This window comes from Protopterus annectens, chromosome 7.part0 (assembly GCF_019279795.1).
Source record: "Protopterus annectens isolate FY-2018-M chromosome 7.part0, PAN1.0, whole genome shotgun sequence".
NCBI classification, from domain to species: domain Eukaryota; kingdom Metazoa; phylum Chordata; order Ceratodontiformes; family Protopteridae; genus Protopterus; species Protopterus annectens.
The window spans coordinates 984772708-984793800 of record NC_056739.1 but is presented as its reverse complement, the minus strand read 5'-3'; the positions used below and the strand labels follow the sequence as shown (position 1 = coordinate 984793800).

The 21093-nt window shown below is 37.8% G+C and overlaps 1 protein-coding gene across 1 annotated transcript in view; it reads right to left on the bottom strand.

Annotated features, from left to right (window-relative positions):
* Nucleotides 1-21093, bottom strand: part of LOC122806121 (RAS guanyl-releasing protein 1-like) — a 305475-nt gene that overhangs the window by 99251 nt on the left and 185131 nt on the right. Inside the window, exon 4 of the mRNA XM_044076359.1 lies at nucleotides 10131-10167. Within this exon, the coding sequence (XP_043932294.1) occupies nucleotides 10131-10167 (37 nt within the window). The remainder of the gene's footprint in view (nucleotides 1-10130; nucleotides 10168-21093) is intronic.

Here is a 21093-nt window from a genome sequence, read left to right as displayed (position 1 = left end):
TATATGTTTTTGAAATCTTGACAAAAACTTACACCTAATATTTACACCAGACATATTTCTCCTATGGTATTTAGTAGGTGTGACTCCCATTTCAACAAAAAACCTAGACTTCTTATTTATACCAGACATATTTCTCCTATGGTATTTAGTAGGTGTGACTCCCATTTCAACCTATGTAAAGCATGGACAATAAATTTGTCTAAGATATGTTAAGGATGGTCTTATACAGTCAGGATCATTGTGTTTGTGCCTTAACTCTATAATACTATTCTATATTTTTACTATTTTTGAAACAAGTCAATATTCAGTGGGGCATAGGAGTTCTGACTGGCCCAGTCTCTGGGTTCCTATCCTGTATTACTATATATGGTACTTATATATTTGAGATTTATTCTTGGACAGCATATCAAGATCAGTATTTAGCATGGAGTTGGACAAAATATTGGATGGGTTATGTGCTGATAGGGAAGATATTGGCATATTTGGTTTGGGCCAAGTCTCAAGCAACAACCAGAGCCAAACAAATTCCTATATTGGTGATAGTTGTGAAATAGCATTCCGCAATTTGGAGAAAGGACTAAAGGGCCTTAGAGCCAACATTTGGCACCTGAGACTGTTTAAAGCATATTTACACAAAAATCTGGCCCCCAGAGACCTTCGAATTAAACTCCGCCCATTAGTCAGCAGATCTGAACAGAGGCTGACGGATGAATGGGATGAGGCATTAAGAAATGGTTCTATGGTGTTTGTAAAAATTTTAGCCTCTTATTATGAGAGGACAATTGATGCATGTGTATCGGAAGTAAAAGAATTGAGCGTAGAATGCAAAAAATTCCAGTCAAGCAACAACTACCACCAGTTATTGGATAGGCTGTCCAAAAAATTAACTACTTATGACAAATTGGTTAAGGACCGAAAGGTTAAAAAATTTAATAGAGATGTTATGGATTATGAAAAGGGACATCCCTTTCAAATACAGAGAACAGTGAGATTTCAGGATACAGGATTAGGAATGACCAGAGGCAGGTCCAGGAAGAGACCGAGGTCCATACTGAAACACAGAGATCAGATACATACAAGTACATCAGGGGAGGAGTCATCATATACTGATAGTGAGGGTGGAATTTCCACCAACTCACCATTAAAGAAAAAAACAAATCCGCACTTCCCTTTAGAAATGGTAGGAAATCCCGAGGGGGGAGGAAACACACCAATAGAAATAAGAACAGATTCAATCCCAGGACTGGTACAAGCATTACTGAAACATTGACAAAACCATTTGAAAATGTTCTTAATTTGTCGGATTTTGTATTTACTGACCAACAGCACAATATTCTAAATAAAGGATTGGGTTTTGTTCCCAGTTTCTTCTCTGATCATTATCTTATTTCTAAGGATGTCATGGATTATTGTCATAGACTTAACCTCAAGATATTTTTTTCAGAACAGGACACCTCCATTTCTCAAAGATCTTCTGAGTTTACTTTCCACAAATCTACTTTTCAACCGCCCATGAATAAGAATGTGGGTATTTTTCAACAAGCAGTACTCAAAGATCTTCATTTTCCTCATTTGGAATGCAATATTGCCCCGGATAATATCACTTTGGAAGAGAAACAGGCACTATCCGAACTTAGATCTAATCACAACATTGTTATACTCCAAGCTGATAAAGGAGGAGCTGTGGTTATTCAAAATATGAATTACTATGTTCAGGAAGGCCTTAGACAACTATCTGATTCCAAATGTTATATGCACATGGGGGTTGATCCTACTAAAAAATTTAAACAAGAGATAGATACATTCCTCAATGATGCATTGGATGAGGGCATTATTACTCAAAAAACATTGCAACATCTTCAGGTTAAGGATCCATCGAAGCAGATTTTATACCTGCTACCTAAAATTCATAAATCCATTACACATCCTCCAGGTAGGCCGATAGTATCTGGTCATGGTTCATTGACCGAACCACTATCTGTGTTTTTAACACAATATTTGAAACCTCTGTTGACACATGTCAGAGCTAGAATACAGGACACAACACAGTTTCTGAACATTATTCAAGATACCCAGCTGGATCCTGATTGGATCATGTGTACTTTGGACGTGAAATCCCTTTATACCAGTATACCATATTGGGCAGGTTTACAGGCTCTGGAATTTTGGCTTACCAAAGCTGAACTTTATCCACCTGGATTTAATACATTGCTTATATGTATGTGTGAACATGTCCTTAATAAAAATGTATTTTATTTCCAAGGGGATTGTTATTGGCAACTAAGAGGTACAGCTATGGGTGCCTCTTTCGCCCCAATATATGCCGATCTTTTTATGGCATATCTGGAAGAATGCCTGATCTACAATCCCTTACATAACATTTACCTAGTGGAAATGGACATCTGGAGGAGATATCTGGATGATTGCTGGATGGTGTGGCATGCAGATACTGCTTATCTCTCTGAATTTGTGGAGTATTTAAACAACAATATATGGGGCATTGAATTCTCCATTACATCTCATAAATATGAAATTGATTTTTTGGATGTCACGATATATCGCAATAGTGACCATACCCTTAATACGAAAATTCATAGAAAGTATCCACAGTTCAACTCATTACTTCATGCATTTAGTATGCATCCACGCCACACCATCCGCAACATCCCCAAATCTCAATATTTGAGAATGAAACGCATCAACTCCTCTACTGTTGATTATGAAACAGCTAAACAGGATTTGAGGATTAGGTTTTTGGACAGGGGTTATTCTGATTTTGATATTGAATCTGCCAGGGTCTGGACCGATAAACAGGACAGAAGTCCATTATTACAATATAAAGACCGGAGTAATCGCCCAAAGGATGATAACATCAGATTCATTACCACCTTTGGTAGGAATCGTCAACTAGTTAGGGGTATTCTGAATAATAATTGGAACATTCTGCTAGCGAATGACCATCTCCGACATATTTTGGGAAACCAATGCTCCATCTCTTACAGGAGAGGCAAAACCTTGGGTACACTGTTTTCACACTATAAACATCAGGAGAGTGGTGGTGCAAACTATAAACAACTCACAATCACAGGTGATGAACTTTTGGGCACTTTCCCTTGTGGCCATTGCAGCTCATGTAGTCAGGTGAACAAGCTCAAACAATTCAGTAGCGCCAACACTAGCAAGGTATATGATGTATGAACATTTGGTAATTGTTCATCCAGTTGGGTTATTTACTTGGCCACGTGCCAATGTAATGCATTCTATGTGGGCAAAACTTCCCGTTCCTTGAGAATTAGGATAGGGGAACATAGAAGTGATATTCGTAACAAAAAAATCCACCAATGCTTTATATCAACATTCTATCAAACACAAAACTGCCAATTTTATGTTTACGATCATTGACAAAATTATGGGTAATAGACATAACCAACAAGGTTGGCAAAGTATACTCAGTCACAAAGAGAAATACTGGATCATCCATCTTGGAGCATTATTTCCGCCGGGTCTAAATGACCATCTATGATATACAGTTCCACACATTATTCATTTTTTCATGGAAGTAGGAAGTGCTGATTTTATTTTTGGCTTTGAGTATGTAGTTGCATCTGCATATTTATGGTTGAATTCAGTATTGTCACATTTATTAATATGGACATACTTTTATGAATTTTCTTCTGTCATTATTATGCTGAAGACTAGTTCTGTGGATGCCACATATATACCATACTCATTTTCAATATTGAATACTCACACTGCATTGTAGATCCTATTTTCACAGTATTATGACAAGTATACTCTTTATTGATTATGTATACTTATTTGTATTTGCATATTCAATTCTTGAATTATGTGTAGGAATATTGACATCATTTACATGATTTCATTTCTGTTACCAATATTTTTATGACCTTGTTTGGTGATGCTATATATATATGAAACATTGTATATGTGGAAAAACTTATTGAGTCCATATCATGGAATTCTGACTTGATTAGTTATCCTAGTATCTATTCATGAATTCATTTGATAAATATTTTTTGAATGTTTTGCCGCTTTTATGTCTATAAGGCATTTCACTTATATTTACATTTAGTTATACTCATCTTATCCACCAATGACATCATTGTTTAGGGCAGTATGATTCTGTAGCCTGCTGATTATCTCTTGGATACCAGCATTCTCATGTATTAAGTAGTGTAGATTAATGTATTTTGTATTTACCTATGTTCCATAGTATTGTGATTATATATATATATATATATATATATATATAGTCCGCCCTTTTTTGTCTTTTATCTCTACATACCTCCTTGCTGTTCATACAAAATGTAATGATATGGAATGTACCTTCTCCCTATTGGTTAAGGGGTTACTTATAAGCATCTAGTGAAACTGGTGAGCTGCCTTATTATTTTTTCTTCCTCACTGAAGAAGGCGCATGCCGAAACTAGTCTGAGGACTTAAGTAATTATTTTGGTGCATTTACCAGCACCTTTTTGTCTTCAATAAACTACTGGAACTACATTTGCTGGCCTTTGGTGTGTTTTTCGTATTTGGTTTGGCCGTGCAAAGCCGTACGTGCGAGGTGTGGTGTTTTACAGCAGGCACTATCTCACATCATCACAGAAGATATGAGTTATGTTTGTGTTGTCTGTTCATTCTGAACAGAATACACTTAGTGTACAAGTTAATGAATCCCAGGGTATATGTGTTCTTACATAGTAGCTACTGAAAAGAAAGCAGTCTTCAGACCAAAGTTTCAAGGCTATGTTCCCCCTTATAACTGCCCTCAGTATTTATTTTTTTTTGCTGGGGCAATATATTTTTCACATTCCTGCCAATGTGTGGCATTGTGTTACTGAAGCAATGACATCTCATAAGTTTTGTTGATGACATATCTGTAACCACTATTCTACTTTGATAAATAATTTTCTAATGCAGGTTTTTACTGTACATTATACTGTATAATGTACAATAAAAGCCAGCATTAGAAAATTTACCAATCAGGCAATCAAGCCAAAGAGTTACACTAATATTGATAAGAAGCAATACTAAGCAGCAAAATGACATAAATGTGAAATTAGCCATACAGGATTCAGCAACATAGCCAGATTTTTAAGAAAATAAATATGAAGAACAATGATTTACATTTGAAGGTCACATAGTGCAGGCTCCAAGGGAGTTCCAAGTTAATTCCTTGGAAAAAAATATATTTCAACCATGATTACAAAACAATCCAAGGTGACAATGGATAACGATTTTAAATTACCAATACTGGTGATGGAGACACTTTTCAAAGGTCTGAAGGAGAACAGTTCAAATAAATATTGTCTTTGCTGTCTAATACCTAGCAATTTCCTTTATAACAACACAAGTGTTTGTTTTGCTACAAGGAAGTATCACTCTTTTTTTGTCCCTACTTGCCCATGCCCCCAAGTGCCCCATGTTCACAACAGGTCTACTTACCATCACCCTACCAACTGGACTACTTTGGTATTGCTGTGGTGTCCTGGGGGCTCTATGTTTTTTTTATTTTATTTTATATGCCCTGCTTACAACCTTTTCCCATCTCCCCATGTTCGCTGGCTATGTTTGAGAAAACTTCCCTCTGTGGACCACACCTCCCTTTGGAGAGTGCATCGACAAGTATCCTTCCCAGGGCAGGCATGCCAACTTCTTCCTACCACTCTGTCAGTCCCCAGAGCTGCTGATTAGAGTCGGGGCACTGAGACAGTAGTCAGGGATTTATCCCTTTCAGCCACTGGACTGTATGGAGGCTGGACTGTATGGAGGCATCATTCTTGGAGAAGTTAGAATTTCACTCAAAAACAGTGTCTTACTTGTATTTCACAAGTGTGGTGAGACCCAACATGTCTCTCTGCTTGTTCCTTATGGTTAAGTGAGGGGGGGACACAAGCCTGTTGGTCATCCATTTCAGCAGGTGGTTATGCATCTTATAAGAAGTATGCCGTTAGAAGACAAGTCAGCAGTCAACATATACAAGGATTGCAGGTGCTAGAGATAAGTAGGTACAAGGATCTTAAGTGAAAGCAGTCACGATAACCAAGATAGTAGCAATGACAGTAGTAAATAACAAGCCTGCAAGAAGTTTAAACAAGCAGGATAGGAGCTTAACTGAAACAGATCACAATAACTAGCACAGCAGCCATGGAAGTGGTAAATAAATATCAGTTATGCAGGTAGCTTAAAGCAACAAGCAGGACTAAATTGATAGCAATAAAGGTGTGAGAGTGTAATATAGCAGTTACAAAAACAGTGCACTCAGGAATGTCTTGTGATGTTAACTGCTTGTCGGTGTTTTCAGGAAAAGGAACTGCCAATAGCTTTGATTTGTTTTTATTCCGATTTCTGAATATACCTATGATGCCTACTTTTGACTTTTGGTATTGGTTAAAATGGACAGTACAGCTGCAGTAGCACTGTTGCTTCATAGGAAAACGTTTTCTGGTTCATTTCTCAGCTACAGTGCCTTCTCTGTGGAGCCTGCAAGTCCTAGTTGTGTCTGTGTGGATTTTCTCTGGGCACTCTGGTTTAATCCCATCGCCTAAAGACATGCAGTAGGTGGAGTGGGAACTCTAAGTTGTCCACAGCTGTGTGTACAGAAAGTGAGTGATGCAGAAAAAAGGCCATTCCCTACTTGCCTAACAAATTCTGTGAATGGCAATAGTTGCTCATAGGATTGCTATAGGAGAAAAACTTAAACTGAATGTACTTGGATGTATTACTTATAATGGTTTTAGACTCATTTAGAGCTATTTGTGTGTGCAGTCACCAGAAACCTATTATATAAGGAATAATGTTGTGATAATGTTTATACTAGGAATGATTTGTAAGTGATTGTAAAGATTATGCCTCAGATGACAGTGGTAGCCCTTATTTCCCAATGGATTTTTTTTCAAGTCTGCCCCAAGTAGAACCATTTTGAGGAAGGGAAACCAATTTGATTAGCCTTAATCTTCACAATCATCAGTTTGCATAAAGAGACATGTATCTATACTAACCTATGTTTGAAGCAAAGAAGATATTTCACTGTAAAAGGCTCATTGTTACATTGCAAATAAATAAAACTAACAGAGATGATTAATAAAAGATATGGAACAGATCAGGCTATGAATAATGCACTACTGGATTATAAGGGAATTGTATATCTTTAACAAGCATTTCAGCTAACACTGTAATATTACTACATATGTTAATGGGAATAAGTCACAAAAAGCATTGCTGCATTAGCCTGAGGTCAATTATTCATAACAATTTTGAGTGTGTGTGTTTATTTTTTATTTTTTTTTTTGGGGGGGGGGGCAGGTCTCACCACTCTGTTGCTTGTACAAAAGTTCACTGTGGATAGACTGATGGAACAGGTTGTCATGTTAACTGCTTGTGTGTGTTTTCTGGAAAAAGAATTACTGACATGTGACATTAACACTCATAGCTGCTGCTTACTGACATCTGTGTGAATGGAACTTTGTGACTGGCCATGAAATGGCACAGAATGGTAGTGTCTATCAGCCTTGGTGTGAGTAGACCTCTGTTGGACTGGATCCCGTGATGTGGTACAGAATGGTACTTTCTTTGTGTGAGTAGACCTCTGTGGGACTGGATCCCATGATGTGGTACAGAATGGTACTATCTTGGTGTGAGTAGACTTCTGTAGGACTGCATCCTATGACATGGCACAGATTGGTACTTTCTTGGTGTGAGTAGACCTCTGTGGGACTGGATCCCATGATGTGGTACAGAAGGTTGTCAAAGTACTGCACTGTAAGCCAGGTCTGCCAACTGCCATGCCATTCCTTGTTACAAAACAGCACTATAACCAAAAGCCAGGCTGTGTAGTATGAGCAAGGAGGTGATGTACCACAACCAAAACCTCAGTGTTCATCAGGAGGCTGTGTACAATGTATTATCATGATGCCATGGCATGAACTTCCTATATCTTTAATGGCGGGCAACAGTATACACATTCTAAAAATTCCTGGCTACAGCAGTGAAAGCAAACTTGTCACATCTATATTTTCACCTTCAGATTCTCCTGTCAAAGGGTTCTTTCAAGACTCAAGTAGGATAAACCTGGCCAATACATTTTTGTCTTTGTTACTCTTTTCATCACATTTGTAACATGGAGCACAGCACAGACTCTAGTTCATAATTGCAAAGGTAGTTGTTAATCATGCAATGCAGAAGAGCATTGAGGAGCCTAGTTCATTTTACAGTTGTCCCAGAGCAATGTCTGGTTAAGTGGCCCTGTTCAAAATCTCACACTGGGCAATGGGAGAGTGAGGGAATCAAACATCTGGCTGTATGAAACAGGTGGGTAACATCTCTTAGCCTTTATCCTCTGCACTAACTGCCAGACTTATAGTTTGGGCCATTATGCTTCTAACCTGTATACTTGTTCTTGGTGTCCATTAAAAATAACAAACTGATTTAAGTTTTGACAAAATAAACAATACTTAGAACATCAAAATCACACAAAAGTCAAGCAGAAAGTAAAGAAGTGCAATTATTTGTTTCCACTGAATAAGTATATATTTACTTTCTGCTTGACCAAATAGTTTTTGTTTGGACATATACAGTGGCATAGTGGATAGCTTTGTTGCCATACAGCAAGAGGTTCTCTGGTTTGATTTTTTGCTGGGGTGCCATTTGTGTGGAGTCTGCATGTCCTCCCTGTGTTTGCATGGATTTCCTTTGGGTGCTCTGGTTTCCTCCCACATTCAAAAGACATACAGTAGGTGGATTAGACTTTCTAAATCGGTTATAGTTGTAAGTGTGTGTGGCATGAAAGAACAGCCATGGCAGGGCTAGTCACATGGTGGTATGAACCTTGGGTCTAGATGATTGTCACTGTTGAGTGACACACTGACCCCATGTGCAAAATGGGCAGTTGTGAATGGATTACTTTCAAATGGCTCTGTTTTAAATTTGTCACCACTTATATGATTCATTGCTCTTTACATTTTGCTATGCAGCCTGTTATTTTGTAGATCAAATCATATGCTAGATATGAGCTATACCAAACATACAGTTTTCACGGCATGCACAAACACATGGAAGGTACACTAACGTTGTTCGTAGGTTCATAGGCTCATTGATTAGTACTATATTAACGGCCATTGTGAAAAGCTTAGCCAATTACCCCATGTGAGAATCAAACCCTGTACCTTGTGTTTGCAAGGTAAACACCTTAACCATTATGCCAACCTCCCTCCATTGCAACACTCTTAAAAAAAGGTAAATGAGGCTTCTCTACAATGAGATTAGCATCAGATGGCTTCCATGTAAGGTAAGTTAACCTTGGCAAACTTCTTAAATATACTGGAAGAAATGCGGAGAACAACACTGTATAATCTGCTGGACAGGATCTGTCTAGCCTGAGTGGCATCATCCATTTCTGTTTTCCTCATACACTTATTATTTGGTTCACATGCAGTGAATCAAGTCTTACAAGAGTTTATAGTCTCCTCTTATAAAATCTGTCCACATTAGTATATTATTGTCTTCATTCACAAAGACTGCTTTATAAAACATTTTCTCACCTTTGTTGGTAACTTATATCTCATAGCTACTGTTCTCACCTACAACGAGTCTAATTCATTCTAGCATTAAACTGGTTAGCTCCTTGACAATAAATCCTTAGTACAGATTATCAACAGAATGTATACTATGGTTGGATGAATTACTGACTTAAGAAGTATGACCTTTTTATCTGTAATAATGCTTTATAAATCTGTATTCTTTAACCTATTCATATTTTAATTTTAGCAAATACTACTGCAATAGTTAGTGCATGCTTATGTAGTGGTTTTCAGACTGTATATTCTAGTGCTATTCTTGCTTTCAATAAATATATACGGACCACTGAGTTTTACCTCTGGTTTATGTTGTGGCTGAAAATCCTACAATGAGGTCAGTCTGCTCACCTGGATAACACAGATAAGTGAATGAATGATGTTAATCTTAACCAATATTTTTTGTTATGTATAATCAGCAGTTCAAGACCTGCCAGTTATTCTAACTTCCCCTTCATCATCACCACTGATAAGCACCAGGGAGAAGCCAGTGTTAGTAACTGTGCATATTCATAAGGTATTAAAAACTTGACTCACCTTGACACCTGTATCCCTGCTTTGAAACACACCAGAACTGAAGAATAAAACAAAGGATAATGTACATTAATACAACTGAGAAATATGTTCTGCATTATTTTTAAGTACTGCAAAAAATCCAAGCAATTATTACTGATAATTTCATACATTCGAAAACAGAAGCACATTTTTACACAGAATGCTGTGATATCCCTTTACACTAACAGTACTAACATTATAAAATCAAATTTTGCTGCAAGATCTAAAGGGACTACCCAGACCTCTCTCTTACCTCACACTCATACATAAAGATGTTTCTGTACTGCAGAAACAACAAAAATACGTAGATTTCATGCATGATTCCAGGAATTAGTGTTTTTATTTCATGTATTCCTAATCAGCATCTTAGTTTCAAATGGACGTTTTATTATAAGCTAACAAGCCGTTTTTTTCCCCTCTGATAACATTGCTTCAGTCCCATTTCAGTGGATCCCACATGCCCAAAATGGATGAATAAGGAGTAACATTATTAGTAACATCTGACCAGTATAATGCCTATCATATCATGAGTGACATAAACAAAATCCATTCCCCTTCCTTGTTACATGCTGATCTCACATAACACTGCACAACAGATTCTTGACTGATGATTAGAAGGTAGTCTCTACTGCCAGTTAACCTGGTGTGGTACTGCTGCCTGGTCTGATAAAGCAGCGGGATACCACTGATAACCATCTGAGGTGCCGTAATCCAATGTAGTAATGGAAGGCACTATGCTACATGCAGTTAACATGGAAACACTGCACTGATACAATGGGCATTACAAAATCTATGTACTACCACAAGGTTTTGTTAATGTTCTTGTTGTTTTTGTTTACTTCAAATTTTTATAACAATATACCATATCTACATGTGGATGTTACTGGGATCTGCTCACATATAACATGGCTTGAGCACAATGGTGAATCCCAGGTAATCAATCTTCAAATGTAGGTGCAAGTAACTCCCAGAGTGACTAGCATTCAAACATGGGATATGTTGCTTTTTCACATTGTGTTTTTCTCTTTGTTTAATATTTAATTTTTGTTTAAAGATCTACATAATAAAACAGTTCTTTCATTGTATTTTTTTATTTATTTATGTTGGCTTTTGTGTGCACAAACCAATACACTCAAATGCGAATGCTTTCAGGATCAAAACAAGTTCATTAAATAGTAAAACAAATAAAATAACAAAGGCATCCAACGGACTCATACACAGCAGCGAATATTGCACTTTATATGCGGATATCACATAAACGAACCGTATCTTCATTGACCATAAAATACTTTTATTGTATAAAAGTTAGCGCTTTCACCATACTGGCTTCTTCAGACTTAGAACAAACAAAAGAAAATCATGTGTTTAAATAAGCATTAGTCACAACCGATTGGTTGACATAAAATTAAGCATCATTAATAATTAAAACGACACTGATACTTCATTATAATGTTCATATACAATGTCAGGTTAAAATCAGAAGCATATGTAGCACTAAGCTCACTATAAATATACTGAAACTAACTATGTATCCATTTAAAATCTGTACTAATTATTAACAAAACATAACTGCAAATCATTTGCCGGTGAAATCATACAGAATCTAGTAGTAATAATATTTTTAATGTAAGATGTTTCCTAAGGAAGTATATATTATAAGAATGAAGCACCTTAGAAATGTTTATTATATATATATTTTTTTTGAAACTGTGTAGTATGCGGTCATTTTTGTAAATAATTGGTACAGAATTGATATGTATAGTTATTGAATGAATATTATTAGGATTAAATACATTAGAATTACCCATTTATATATATATTTTTGAAATTGCAAACCATGCAGTTATGATTTGTTATTAATTAGTACAGATTTTAAATGGATACATAATTAGTTTTAGTATATAGGGAGATAATTCCCAGGGTCTGTAGTCGCTCCCCCTTTATGGAGAGGGATGACTGTAGCAGTGTGCCATTTGGTAGGGACAAAGCCTGAGGTGAGGCTGTGAGTGAACAGGACACACAGATGTGGTGCCAGTTCATCTTGTAGTTGATGTAGAATACAGCCAGGGATACTGTCGGGTCCCATGAAAGCTGTATTCTTCGCCTTGGACAATGCAACTTTAACCTGTGCTGCAGTAATGCTGGGTGCCTGGCATTCTTCTGGTATTGTGATTGGGGGTGAGAGGGGTAAAGCTAGCACTGACACTATTGGCCAGTATGTTGGAAATATCTGTTGGCTCAGTATAGGAGGTACCATTGTGCTTTAACTCACAGCAAATCTGGGTATTGCCGTGGATATTCTTGATATAACATTAGAAGGCTTTGTGGTTGTTTTTAGTGTCTGATGCAATTCTGCCTTCATAGCTGGCTTTAGAGGTTTTGATGAGGGATCTCAACTTTTTGATGAGGCTATTAAAGGAGTTTTTCCGGTCTTGGGACTTCACCTTTTTCTGCAACAGCTTCTTCCTTCTGTTGTAGAGTTTATTAATGGCAGGGGACCACCAGATTATCTTCTTTTTTTTGGAGGAGAAAGTCTTGGTTCTGTTGGGTATGGCTAGTTCCATGCATTTATGTACACGTTCATACAGTGCATTGGTGTATGATTTGGCAGTCATGCATCTATTTTCCATTGGCATGGGTACTGTGAAGTTAGCCATCTCTGTTTTTTAGGAGCCCAAAGTCAGCTTTGGAGAAGTATTTCATGGTGGTTACATTTGCTGGGGGTGTGGGTGAGATGTGGGTTGCCATGGTGATTAGTTTGTGGTTGGATAACCAGGGACAAATTGACTATTGGTGTAGAGCAACAGTTGCCCATATTAGTAATAACTAGGTCAAGGATGTTGCTTCTTCTAGTGGGGGTAAGAATGAGCTAGTCCTGGGCATTGGAATTGATGAATTCCAGGAAGCGCTGGGCCAGTGTAGTGCTGCATGAGCAGTTTTCCCAGTTGATGGAGGGGTAGTTGAAGTTACCTAGTATGAGAGTGTTGGGTTGGACCCTAATAGATTCCAGGGTGCTTAGGAATGTGGAGTGAGAGTCTTGGGACATGGTTGGGGACCTATTGCAGGCTACAACCTGAATTGACATCTTAACCAATCTTAGTTGTACCTTAAGTATCTCAGATGCATTATGCTGGGCTACTAGTCTGGAGGTGTGCCTATCCTTTATGAATATGGAGATACCACTGTCTTTGGAGCTTTGGTCCATATTCTGGGATCGAAAGGTGTGGAATGAGTTTTAGCCTGGTACCGCAGGGGTGCTTTCTGCTGCTTTAAACTAGGTCTCTGTTATAGCACAAATGTTGAGGTTCTCCATTTTGAGACTGGAACAAGGGTTACACACTGACACACTCTGATGTAACACCAGGGAATGGCTCTTCTATTAGAAGTTGCATAAACATGTATTAATCCGTAATTTTCTATCTTTATTAAATTAAAACATTCCTAAACCATATGTGTAAAGAATAAACAGAATGTAAAATAGCTGCTCTGTAAAATGTATATATATATATATATATATATATATATATATATATATATATATATATATTTATAAACATCCGACAATAAGAAATTGTATATTCTTCTATTTCATACATTACCTATAGAGTGAAGGACAGGTGCAAATGTTGTGCCTTGTATATACATGATGCAGATTTTATATGAAATTTTTATTAAGCTTTGTATTATTTTGTAAGTTGCAAACTTTCATTAATTCTGAATTATTCAACAGTAATAATGTCAATATTAACTGCAGCTGTAACAACAATAAATAATCTTTCTTATTAGAAAGGTGAAATAATCAAAAAGAAAGAAGATACGATGATAAAGCTGAAGCAAGAAATGCTTGCATTTGTACTTGTTACAAAAAAGAAAAACCTGTCATAGCACTTTTAAAATAACTGTATGACCAGTCTAGGACACAATGTATGTCTAAGGAGGCAGGACTACATCTGTCAAAACAGTATATAAAATGGTGTACTCACTTGTAATCTTTGTCAGATACATGAGAAATAAACAGTATTGACCCTGAGGTGCCTTGCTTTGCTTATCCTTTATTTTCCTTGTTGCTCTAACTGCTTGTATTTTCCTCATAGATGCAGTGCTTGTACATACATGTACATACATTTCTTTTAGTCAGGCATTCAAACAAACCAAATTTTCCCATAATTCACCTTTTTTCCTGCCACTGAAAAACATTTTATATTTCTTTATAAATTCAATCCACCATTCACACCATTTTTATAGAAATATTTCATAAGTTATATGATCCTTCCATAACTGCAGTACTTATCATTCTACAATTTCATCCAACAATTTCTCATTTATTCTTTTTATTCCTTTTCCTATTTTTATATACTCACCTTTTCTTCTATCACTATCCATATTGTTAAAAGATCTGAAAAACTTGTTACAAGTATATCACTATCTGCTATCCCCAGGCCTTATGGTACTACAAAATAATCAACTTCAGATCCAAGTGTTCCCCTTCTGTAAGTCCACTGACTTTTGTTCCACACAACCAATTGAACACATTTTATCACATCCTGCATTTTACATCTTTCCCTTTATATTTACATGTCCCCTTAAATTACAGTTAATCTCCTGCAGTTATGCATAATTATTACATCTACATAATCTAATATTTGATTAAACAGGTTTTCTCTTTCTTTGCAACTTACATATGCATCTAATGCTATAATTCTATAAACTTGTTCTTTCCATCTTACATCTACAATAGTTAACCTTCCCATCCTTACTGGAATAACATCTAGTATTTTCACTTTTTTACACAACACAGCCACATCAGAACAGTGTTTTTTTCATAAGTTTACATTTCCATCCCACAATTTTCTGATTGCAATCTCTCTTTACTTGCTAAGAATCTTATATCCTCTAACAAGATAACATCCACATCACAATTAGCACACTATTCCAGTATCCCTATCCTTCTTGCAGTGTTAATCATATTATTCACATTTACTGAGAGTTCTCTAAAATTATTACTTTTCTTTTCAAGTTTAGGGGGAAATATTTTTCACATTTAAAGTATATACTTTACAGTCACGAATTTCCTTTTTTATTTTCTTTCACATTTATTCCTTTAAATTTCCTATTCCTTTCCTTTACCCTTTTGCCAATATATTTTTTTATTTTTATCTTCCAACTTATATCTTTTTTCCACTTACTTCAGAACGTGTTTCTACTTATTTTTCTTTACTTTTTTCTTTTAACTTTACTTCTATATCTGTATTAAATTTTTTAACATCCCATCATCTTATTATTCTTCTAATATACTACTCTCATAACTACTTTTCTGTTCTTCATTTACTTGCCTATTTAAATCTTTTCCTTTCTCACATTCCATCCATGGATGCCCAGCTTGATTACATTTATAACATTGCAACTCACATTTTTTATCACGTTTCATTTCTCCACACAAATAAACATTTTCTTTTATCACGTTTGGGCATTCAGAATTGCCAATGAGCTGAAACACCTGATGTTTATAAGGTTCATTTGCATATATCCAATGTGCCTCTGATACAAGAGGTTTGGGAGGTCACTCAGTGGAAGTTCTAGCTTTGCTGGAGTTTTCATTTTTGTTTTTACTGATTGGTTTATCAGTGACCTTCTCACTCATTGTTTTAGTTTGATGTTTGGGATATTTTTGCAGTGACCCTAATGATAATGGACATCAGATGGGTATAACAGCCCTGTGTTTGTAATGCTTAGTCAAACACTCTGCTTGTGCTGTGCTGATGAGGTCATAACAAGGCCGAAATATGCATATCCACAGCTAGTGGAGTTTGGCTTTATTGGCCTGAAATTGTCCATTAAAATGACGAAACAAGTAATGGGCATTCAGAATTGCCAGTGAGCTGAAACAACTGATGTTCATAAGGTTAATTTGCATATATCCCATGTGTCTCTGATACAAGAGGTTTGGGAGGTCACTCAGTGGAAGTTCTAGCTTTGCTTGAGTTTTCATTTTTGTTTTTACTGATTGGTTTTTCAGTGACCTCACTCATTGTTTCACGTTTATCTGTAAAATGTCTAGGGGTTGACCCCAATGTTTTACCACACCTCCTTTATTCCCAACATTTATAATACTTGGAATATGCACAATTTTTTCATTTGCCATTTTCATTTTTATAGTACATTCCCATCCCTCAGTCCATAAACCTCTATTGTGAGGTTGGCATAATGGTTAAGGTGCTTACCTTACAGACAAAAGGTGCAGGGTTTGATTCTCACATAGGGTAACTGGCTGGGCTTAAAATAGCTCACAAGAGCAGTTAGCCTAGTATTAATCTATGAACCTATATGTTCTGGTAGTTAATGATACCACATACACTGAGCCTGTGGACATAGCTAGCCTGTTAGCTGACAGGTTCTATGAAAACTTCACCTCCCCTGTTCCCTGTCACATGTGCCCCATGATATCCCTACCACCTGTCCTCTACATTGTATCATTAAAGAGCAATGCATAAACTCCCTTTCTAAAACCAAAAACACAGCATCTATGGGACCTGATGACATCCCAGGTTGCAGCCTACATGGGCTCAAACAAGAATTAGCAACACCACTGGGTGCTCCTTTCAATCATAATCTAAGTTCTGGCTTCGCCCCAGCTGAATGGAAAATGGCCACCATTATCCCCTTGCACAAGGGTGGTGCTTCCACTGACCCTGGGAACTATAGACCTATTAGCCTGACTAGCCTTATCTGCAAGGCCATGGAGCAAATCATCATGGAACTTATCAACAAATATATAGGCAATCTCCAAACAACTGACCCTACTCAATTTGGATTTGTCAGAGGGAGATCATACCTCTTAAACCTAGTGGACGTCTTTGACACAGTCACCAAGGCCCTGGACAAGGGGAAATATGTGCATACAGCCTACGTAGACTTAGCCAAGGCTTCTGACACTATCCCCCACTCAGGCATCATTGACAAACTCACCCAGCTAGGTATTAACCCTTATATTATTAGATGGGTCACTAGCTGGCTCACTGATAGAACACATATAGTCAAAATGAGGGACTCCACCTCCAACAGCAGACCTGTAATGAGTGGTGTTCCAGAGATCAGTCCTGGGACCTCTACTGTTTGGAATCTATTTCTCTGAAGTACAAGCTAAATCTAAAAGTCTGTGGCTGACAAAATTTGCTGATGACTGCAAACTGGGAGCTGTCATAGAATCTACAAATGATATCAACATCCTACAAGAGGGTCTTACACAAACAAATGATTGGTGCCAAAGTCATGGCCTTAAATTCAATGCAAAAAAAATGTATTATCATTCCTTTCGGTAAGTGTGATGTTGCTGTTAACTACCACATCAATAGCAGCACCCTAAGTACACACTCAGTGGTGAGAGACCTGGACACACAGGTTGACAGTAACCTTACCTTTGATCACCATGTCTCCACAGTGGTAAGAAGTTCATTCTGTATTGCTTATCTCATAAGTAAGGGCATTGCATCCAGAAACAAAGAAGTTATAACCTCTCTGTACTGTTCCCTCATCATACCAATAATTGAGTACAATGCCCCTTTTGGTATTTACCTTTCCAAGCGCATGCAGCAATTGGAGAAACCACAAAGGCTCCACAAATTCAAGGTCTTCAGTATCTGTCCTATGTGGATCATCTGAAATCCCTGTCACTTTATTCTGTTTCATACAGATTACTCAGAGGTGCTCTATGCCTTGCATATAAGGCAGTCTATGACCCTGCTTTATTGGAAATGCTGTATATTTGCAAGTCAAATGTTACACAGGTTACTCGTTCTAAAGACCTTAACCTGGCAGGTGACATTAATAGAACCTGCTGGAGGGGCATATTTGTCTCTCAGAGGTTACCACACCTTTGGAATGGACTCCCACTTCATGTCAAACAGAGCACCTCATTGGCCCTCTTCAAACACAATCTGGACAATTGGACGGGTAACCATAAATTCACCCTGGGGGTTCAACCTGTGTCACTCTTGGTCAGGAGCAATTCATGCTGATCATTGAAATAAGGGTAGAACTTGGCTAGGCTTGTAAGGGCCCTAGGGCCATTAGCCTAGTAACTTCCTATGATCCTATTGTCATATACTTCCACAATGTCAATAACATTACACATTCCTTCCAAATGTTATAAATATTATCTTTTCAATGTCTGTTTGAAATTGAACATGTAACTTTCCTTAAGTCTCTCTGTTAAATGTTGTAGTTACATATATTTCTAGTGGCTGCAATTCTTCTTTTTTCATATTGACACAAATCTTTTCTATACTCAGTTTAGTGTCAAAAATAATGTCACAAACATTTCTTTATTTATTAGAATAAAAGTTCTTACCTCACAAGCTTCATTGCCTGGTGCAATTATAGCATTGTTCCAGCTATCATACCTATTTAATTTGTTTTTTCCTTGAATTCTAATGCCATATTTTTGCAGTACTATCTTTATTACTATACTCATTACTTTTAGCTCCGCCTGTGACAGTCTCCTCATATGATTTTTTTCTCCTTTATTTACATCTACATTGCCCATCTTTTCTAGCACCAAAGCTGCCTACTCCTTTTGGATTTTCTCCATTATTTCTCCCCATAAAGCTTCTCTACCATTCTCTGCCTCACTTTGAACTAACATATCCTTCAGTAAATCAGACCACAAGCCTTCCTGACTGGAGGGTTGTAACAACACACTCTTCTTTTTCTGTTTCTGATTCAACAAAAAGTTAATTTTGGAGTAAAAGCACTGAATCCATCACAAATCTGCTAGGCTGCACCAAATCAGTGCATATTGCTTCCTCTCCATTCTCCTGCATGACCTTGCTCACATACCATCCTCCTATCTGGCAGTGTGCTCAGAACAGGATGTGCGCAAGTACTTGCTAGCTGTACAAGCTATGAGCAAGGGAAGTTCCCAAATGTGAATTAAAATACAATCTTTAAAGGGCAACACTTATTGAGACCTTATAAATAAACATGGTTACATGTAAAACTATCTATGATGACAAAAAACTTTTTATTTATTTAACAAGATTTTTAAAAGCAATTTATTCAGAGTAGGAAATTATTGGGTAGATTATAGTTTTGCTGACCTCATTGTCAACATGGGGACAATGGATAATTGAGGTCAGCAAAATTATAATTGTATAATTTTTTTTAAAAAAATAGGAGAGTGAAGGTATATAAGTGATGCTGTTTAATAAGTATTTTGCATTAGTGTTTTTGTATTATATACCTGGTTCATAGGTTCATAGGTAGGTACTAGGCTATCTGCCCGAAGGCAATTATAACCCTAGCCAGAATGTGTTGGCTTTCACCGCCCCCTTAGATTAGTTCCCTGTGCCTCTGTCAAGATTTCTCTTGAAGAGTGTTAGCGAGGAGCTCTGCCTAATGTAGATTGGAATCTTGTTCCAAAGCATGGAACGTCTCTGGGGCTGGAATATATCCCTCCAGCACATCCTATTTATTGTTGTGGTGAGGTTTAGATCCCTAGAGCATGTGGCTTGAGGGGATAAGGTTTTCTTTAGGTGCATCAATTCTGGGTTGGACATGGTCTTGTATGTCAGGCAGAGATCACCTCTGAGTAGGCGGTATGCAACCAAGTACAGCTGGAGTTTCTTCAGTCGAGCTGCATAGGGCATCTGTTTGAGGCCAGTGATCCTCTTGGTGAGGTACTTCTGTGCTCTTTCCAGCTGTTGCAGGTGTCTTGTAAGGTACATCCGAAATGGGGCATTGTACTGTATGATGGGTCTGATGAGTGATGAGTGGAGGGGCACAATGACCTCTTTGATCTAGATGCGAACCCTTTTGTGATTAGGTGGGCCAAATAGAAGGATTTTCTAACCACTTTGGCAATGTGATTATCAAAGGAGAGATTGCTATCTACTTGGGTCCCCAGATATTTATTACGCCATCCGTATTTAGGGGACTACCACCTATGTGGTAGTTTGTATGTACTTTGTTTTTTTCCAAAGGGGATGACTATGCACTTTTTGGCATTTAGCTTGAGGCCATGATTTTGACACCAGGTATCCATCTCAGTGAGCCCCTTTTGGAGGATGCCTGTGTAAGCCAAAGAGTCAATTATAGTCCCTAGTTTACAGTCGTCTGCGAACTTGGTCAGCCATAGTCCTCCTGTGCTTGCCTGTACCTATGAGAAGTATATGCTGAACAGGAGGGGTCCTAGAACTGAGCTCTGGGGAATGCCACTTGTAACCAGTTTAGAGTCAGACCTAGCTCCCACAACTCTTACCATGTGGGTTCTGTCCGTGAGCCAGTTGGCAACCCATCTTGTGATGTAGGGGTTTATGTTCAGGCTGGTGAGCTTGCCTATAATACCAGAATGGGGAGTGGTGTCGAAGGCCTTTGTGAGGTCTAGGTAGGCTGTGTGTACCACCTTTCCCTCATCTATAGCCTTGGTAACTGTCTCAAAGAAGTCCACCAGGATTAAGAGGCATGATCTGCCCTTAACAAAGCCGAACTGGGTAGGGTCCAGTGTTTGGAGGTTCCCAGTGTCTCTGTTAATGAGGTCCATGATGATGCGCTCCATAGCCTTGCAGCCCAAGCTAGTCAGGCTTATAGGGCAATAGTTCCTGGGGTCTGTTGTGGCTCCACCTTTGTGGAGCATAATAACCATTGCTGTGCACCACTCTATGGGTAGAGGCTGAGTTTGAACAGTGTGTTTAGATGAGGGATTACTTCGTCTTTGAGCTCATGTAGGACGCAGCCTGGGACACCGTCTGGTCCCATTGATGCTGTGTTTTTGGCTTAGGAGAGGGCTGTTTTAACCTGAGTGTTTGTGATTTCAGGGGCTCTACATTCTTCTGGTATGGTTATGGGCCCTTTTGGGGGTGAGAGGGGGGTGAAGTTTGCACTGAACCTGTCTGCCAGGATGTTGGAGATATCAGTCGGTTCAGTGTATTTTGTTCATAGGTTCATAGGT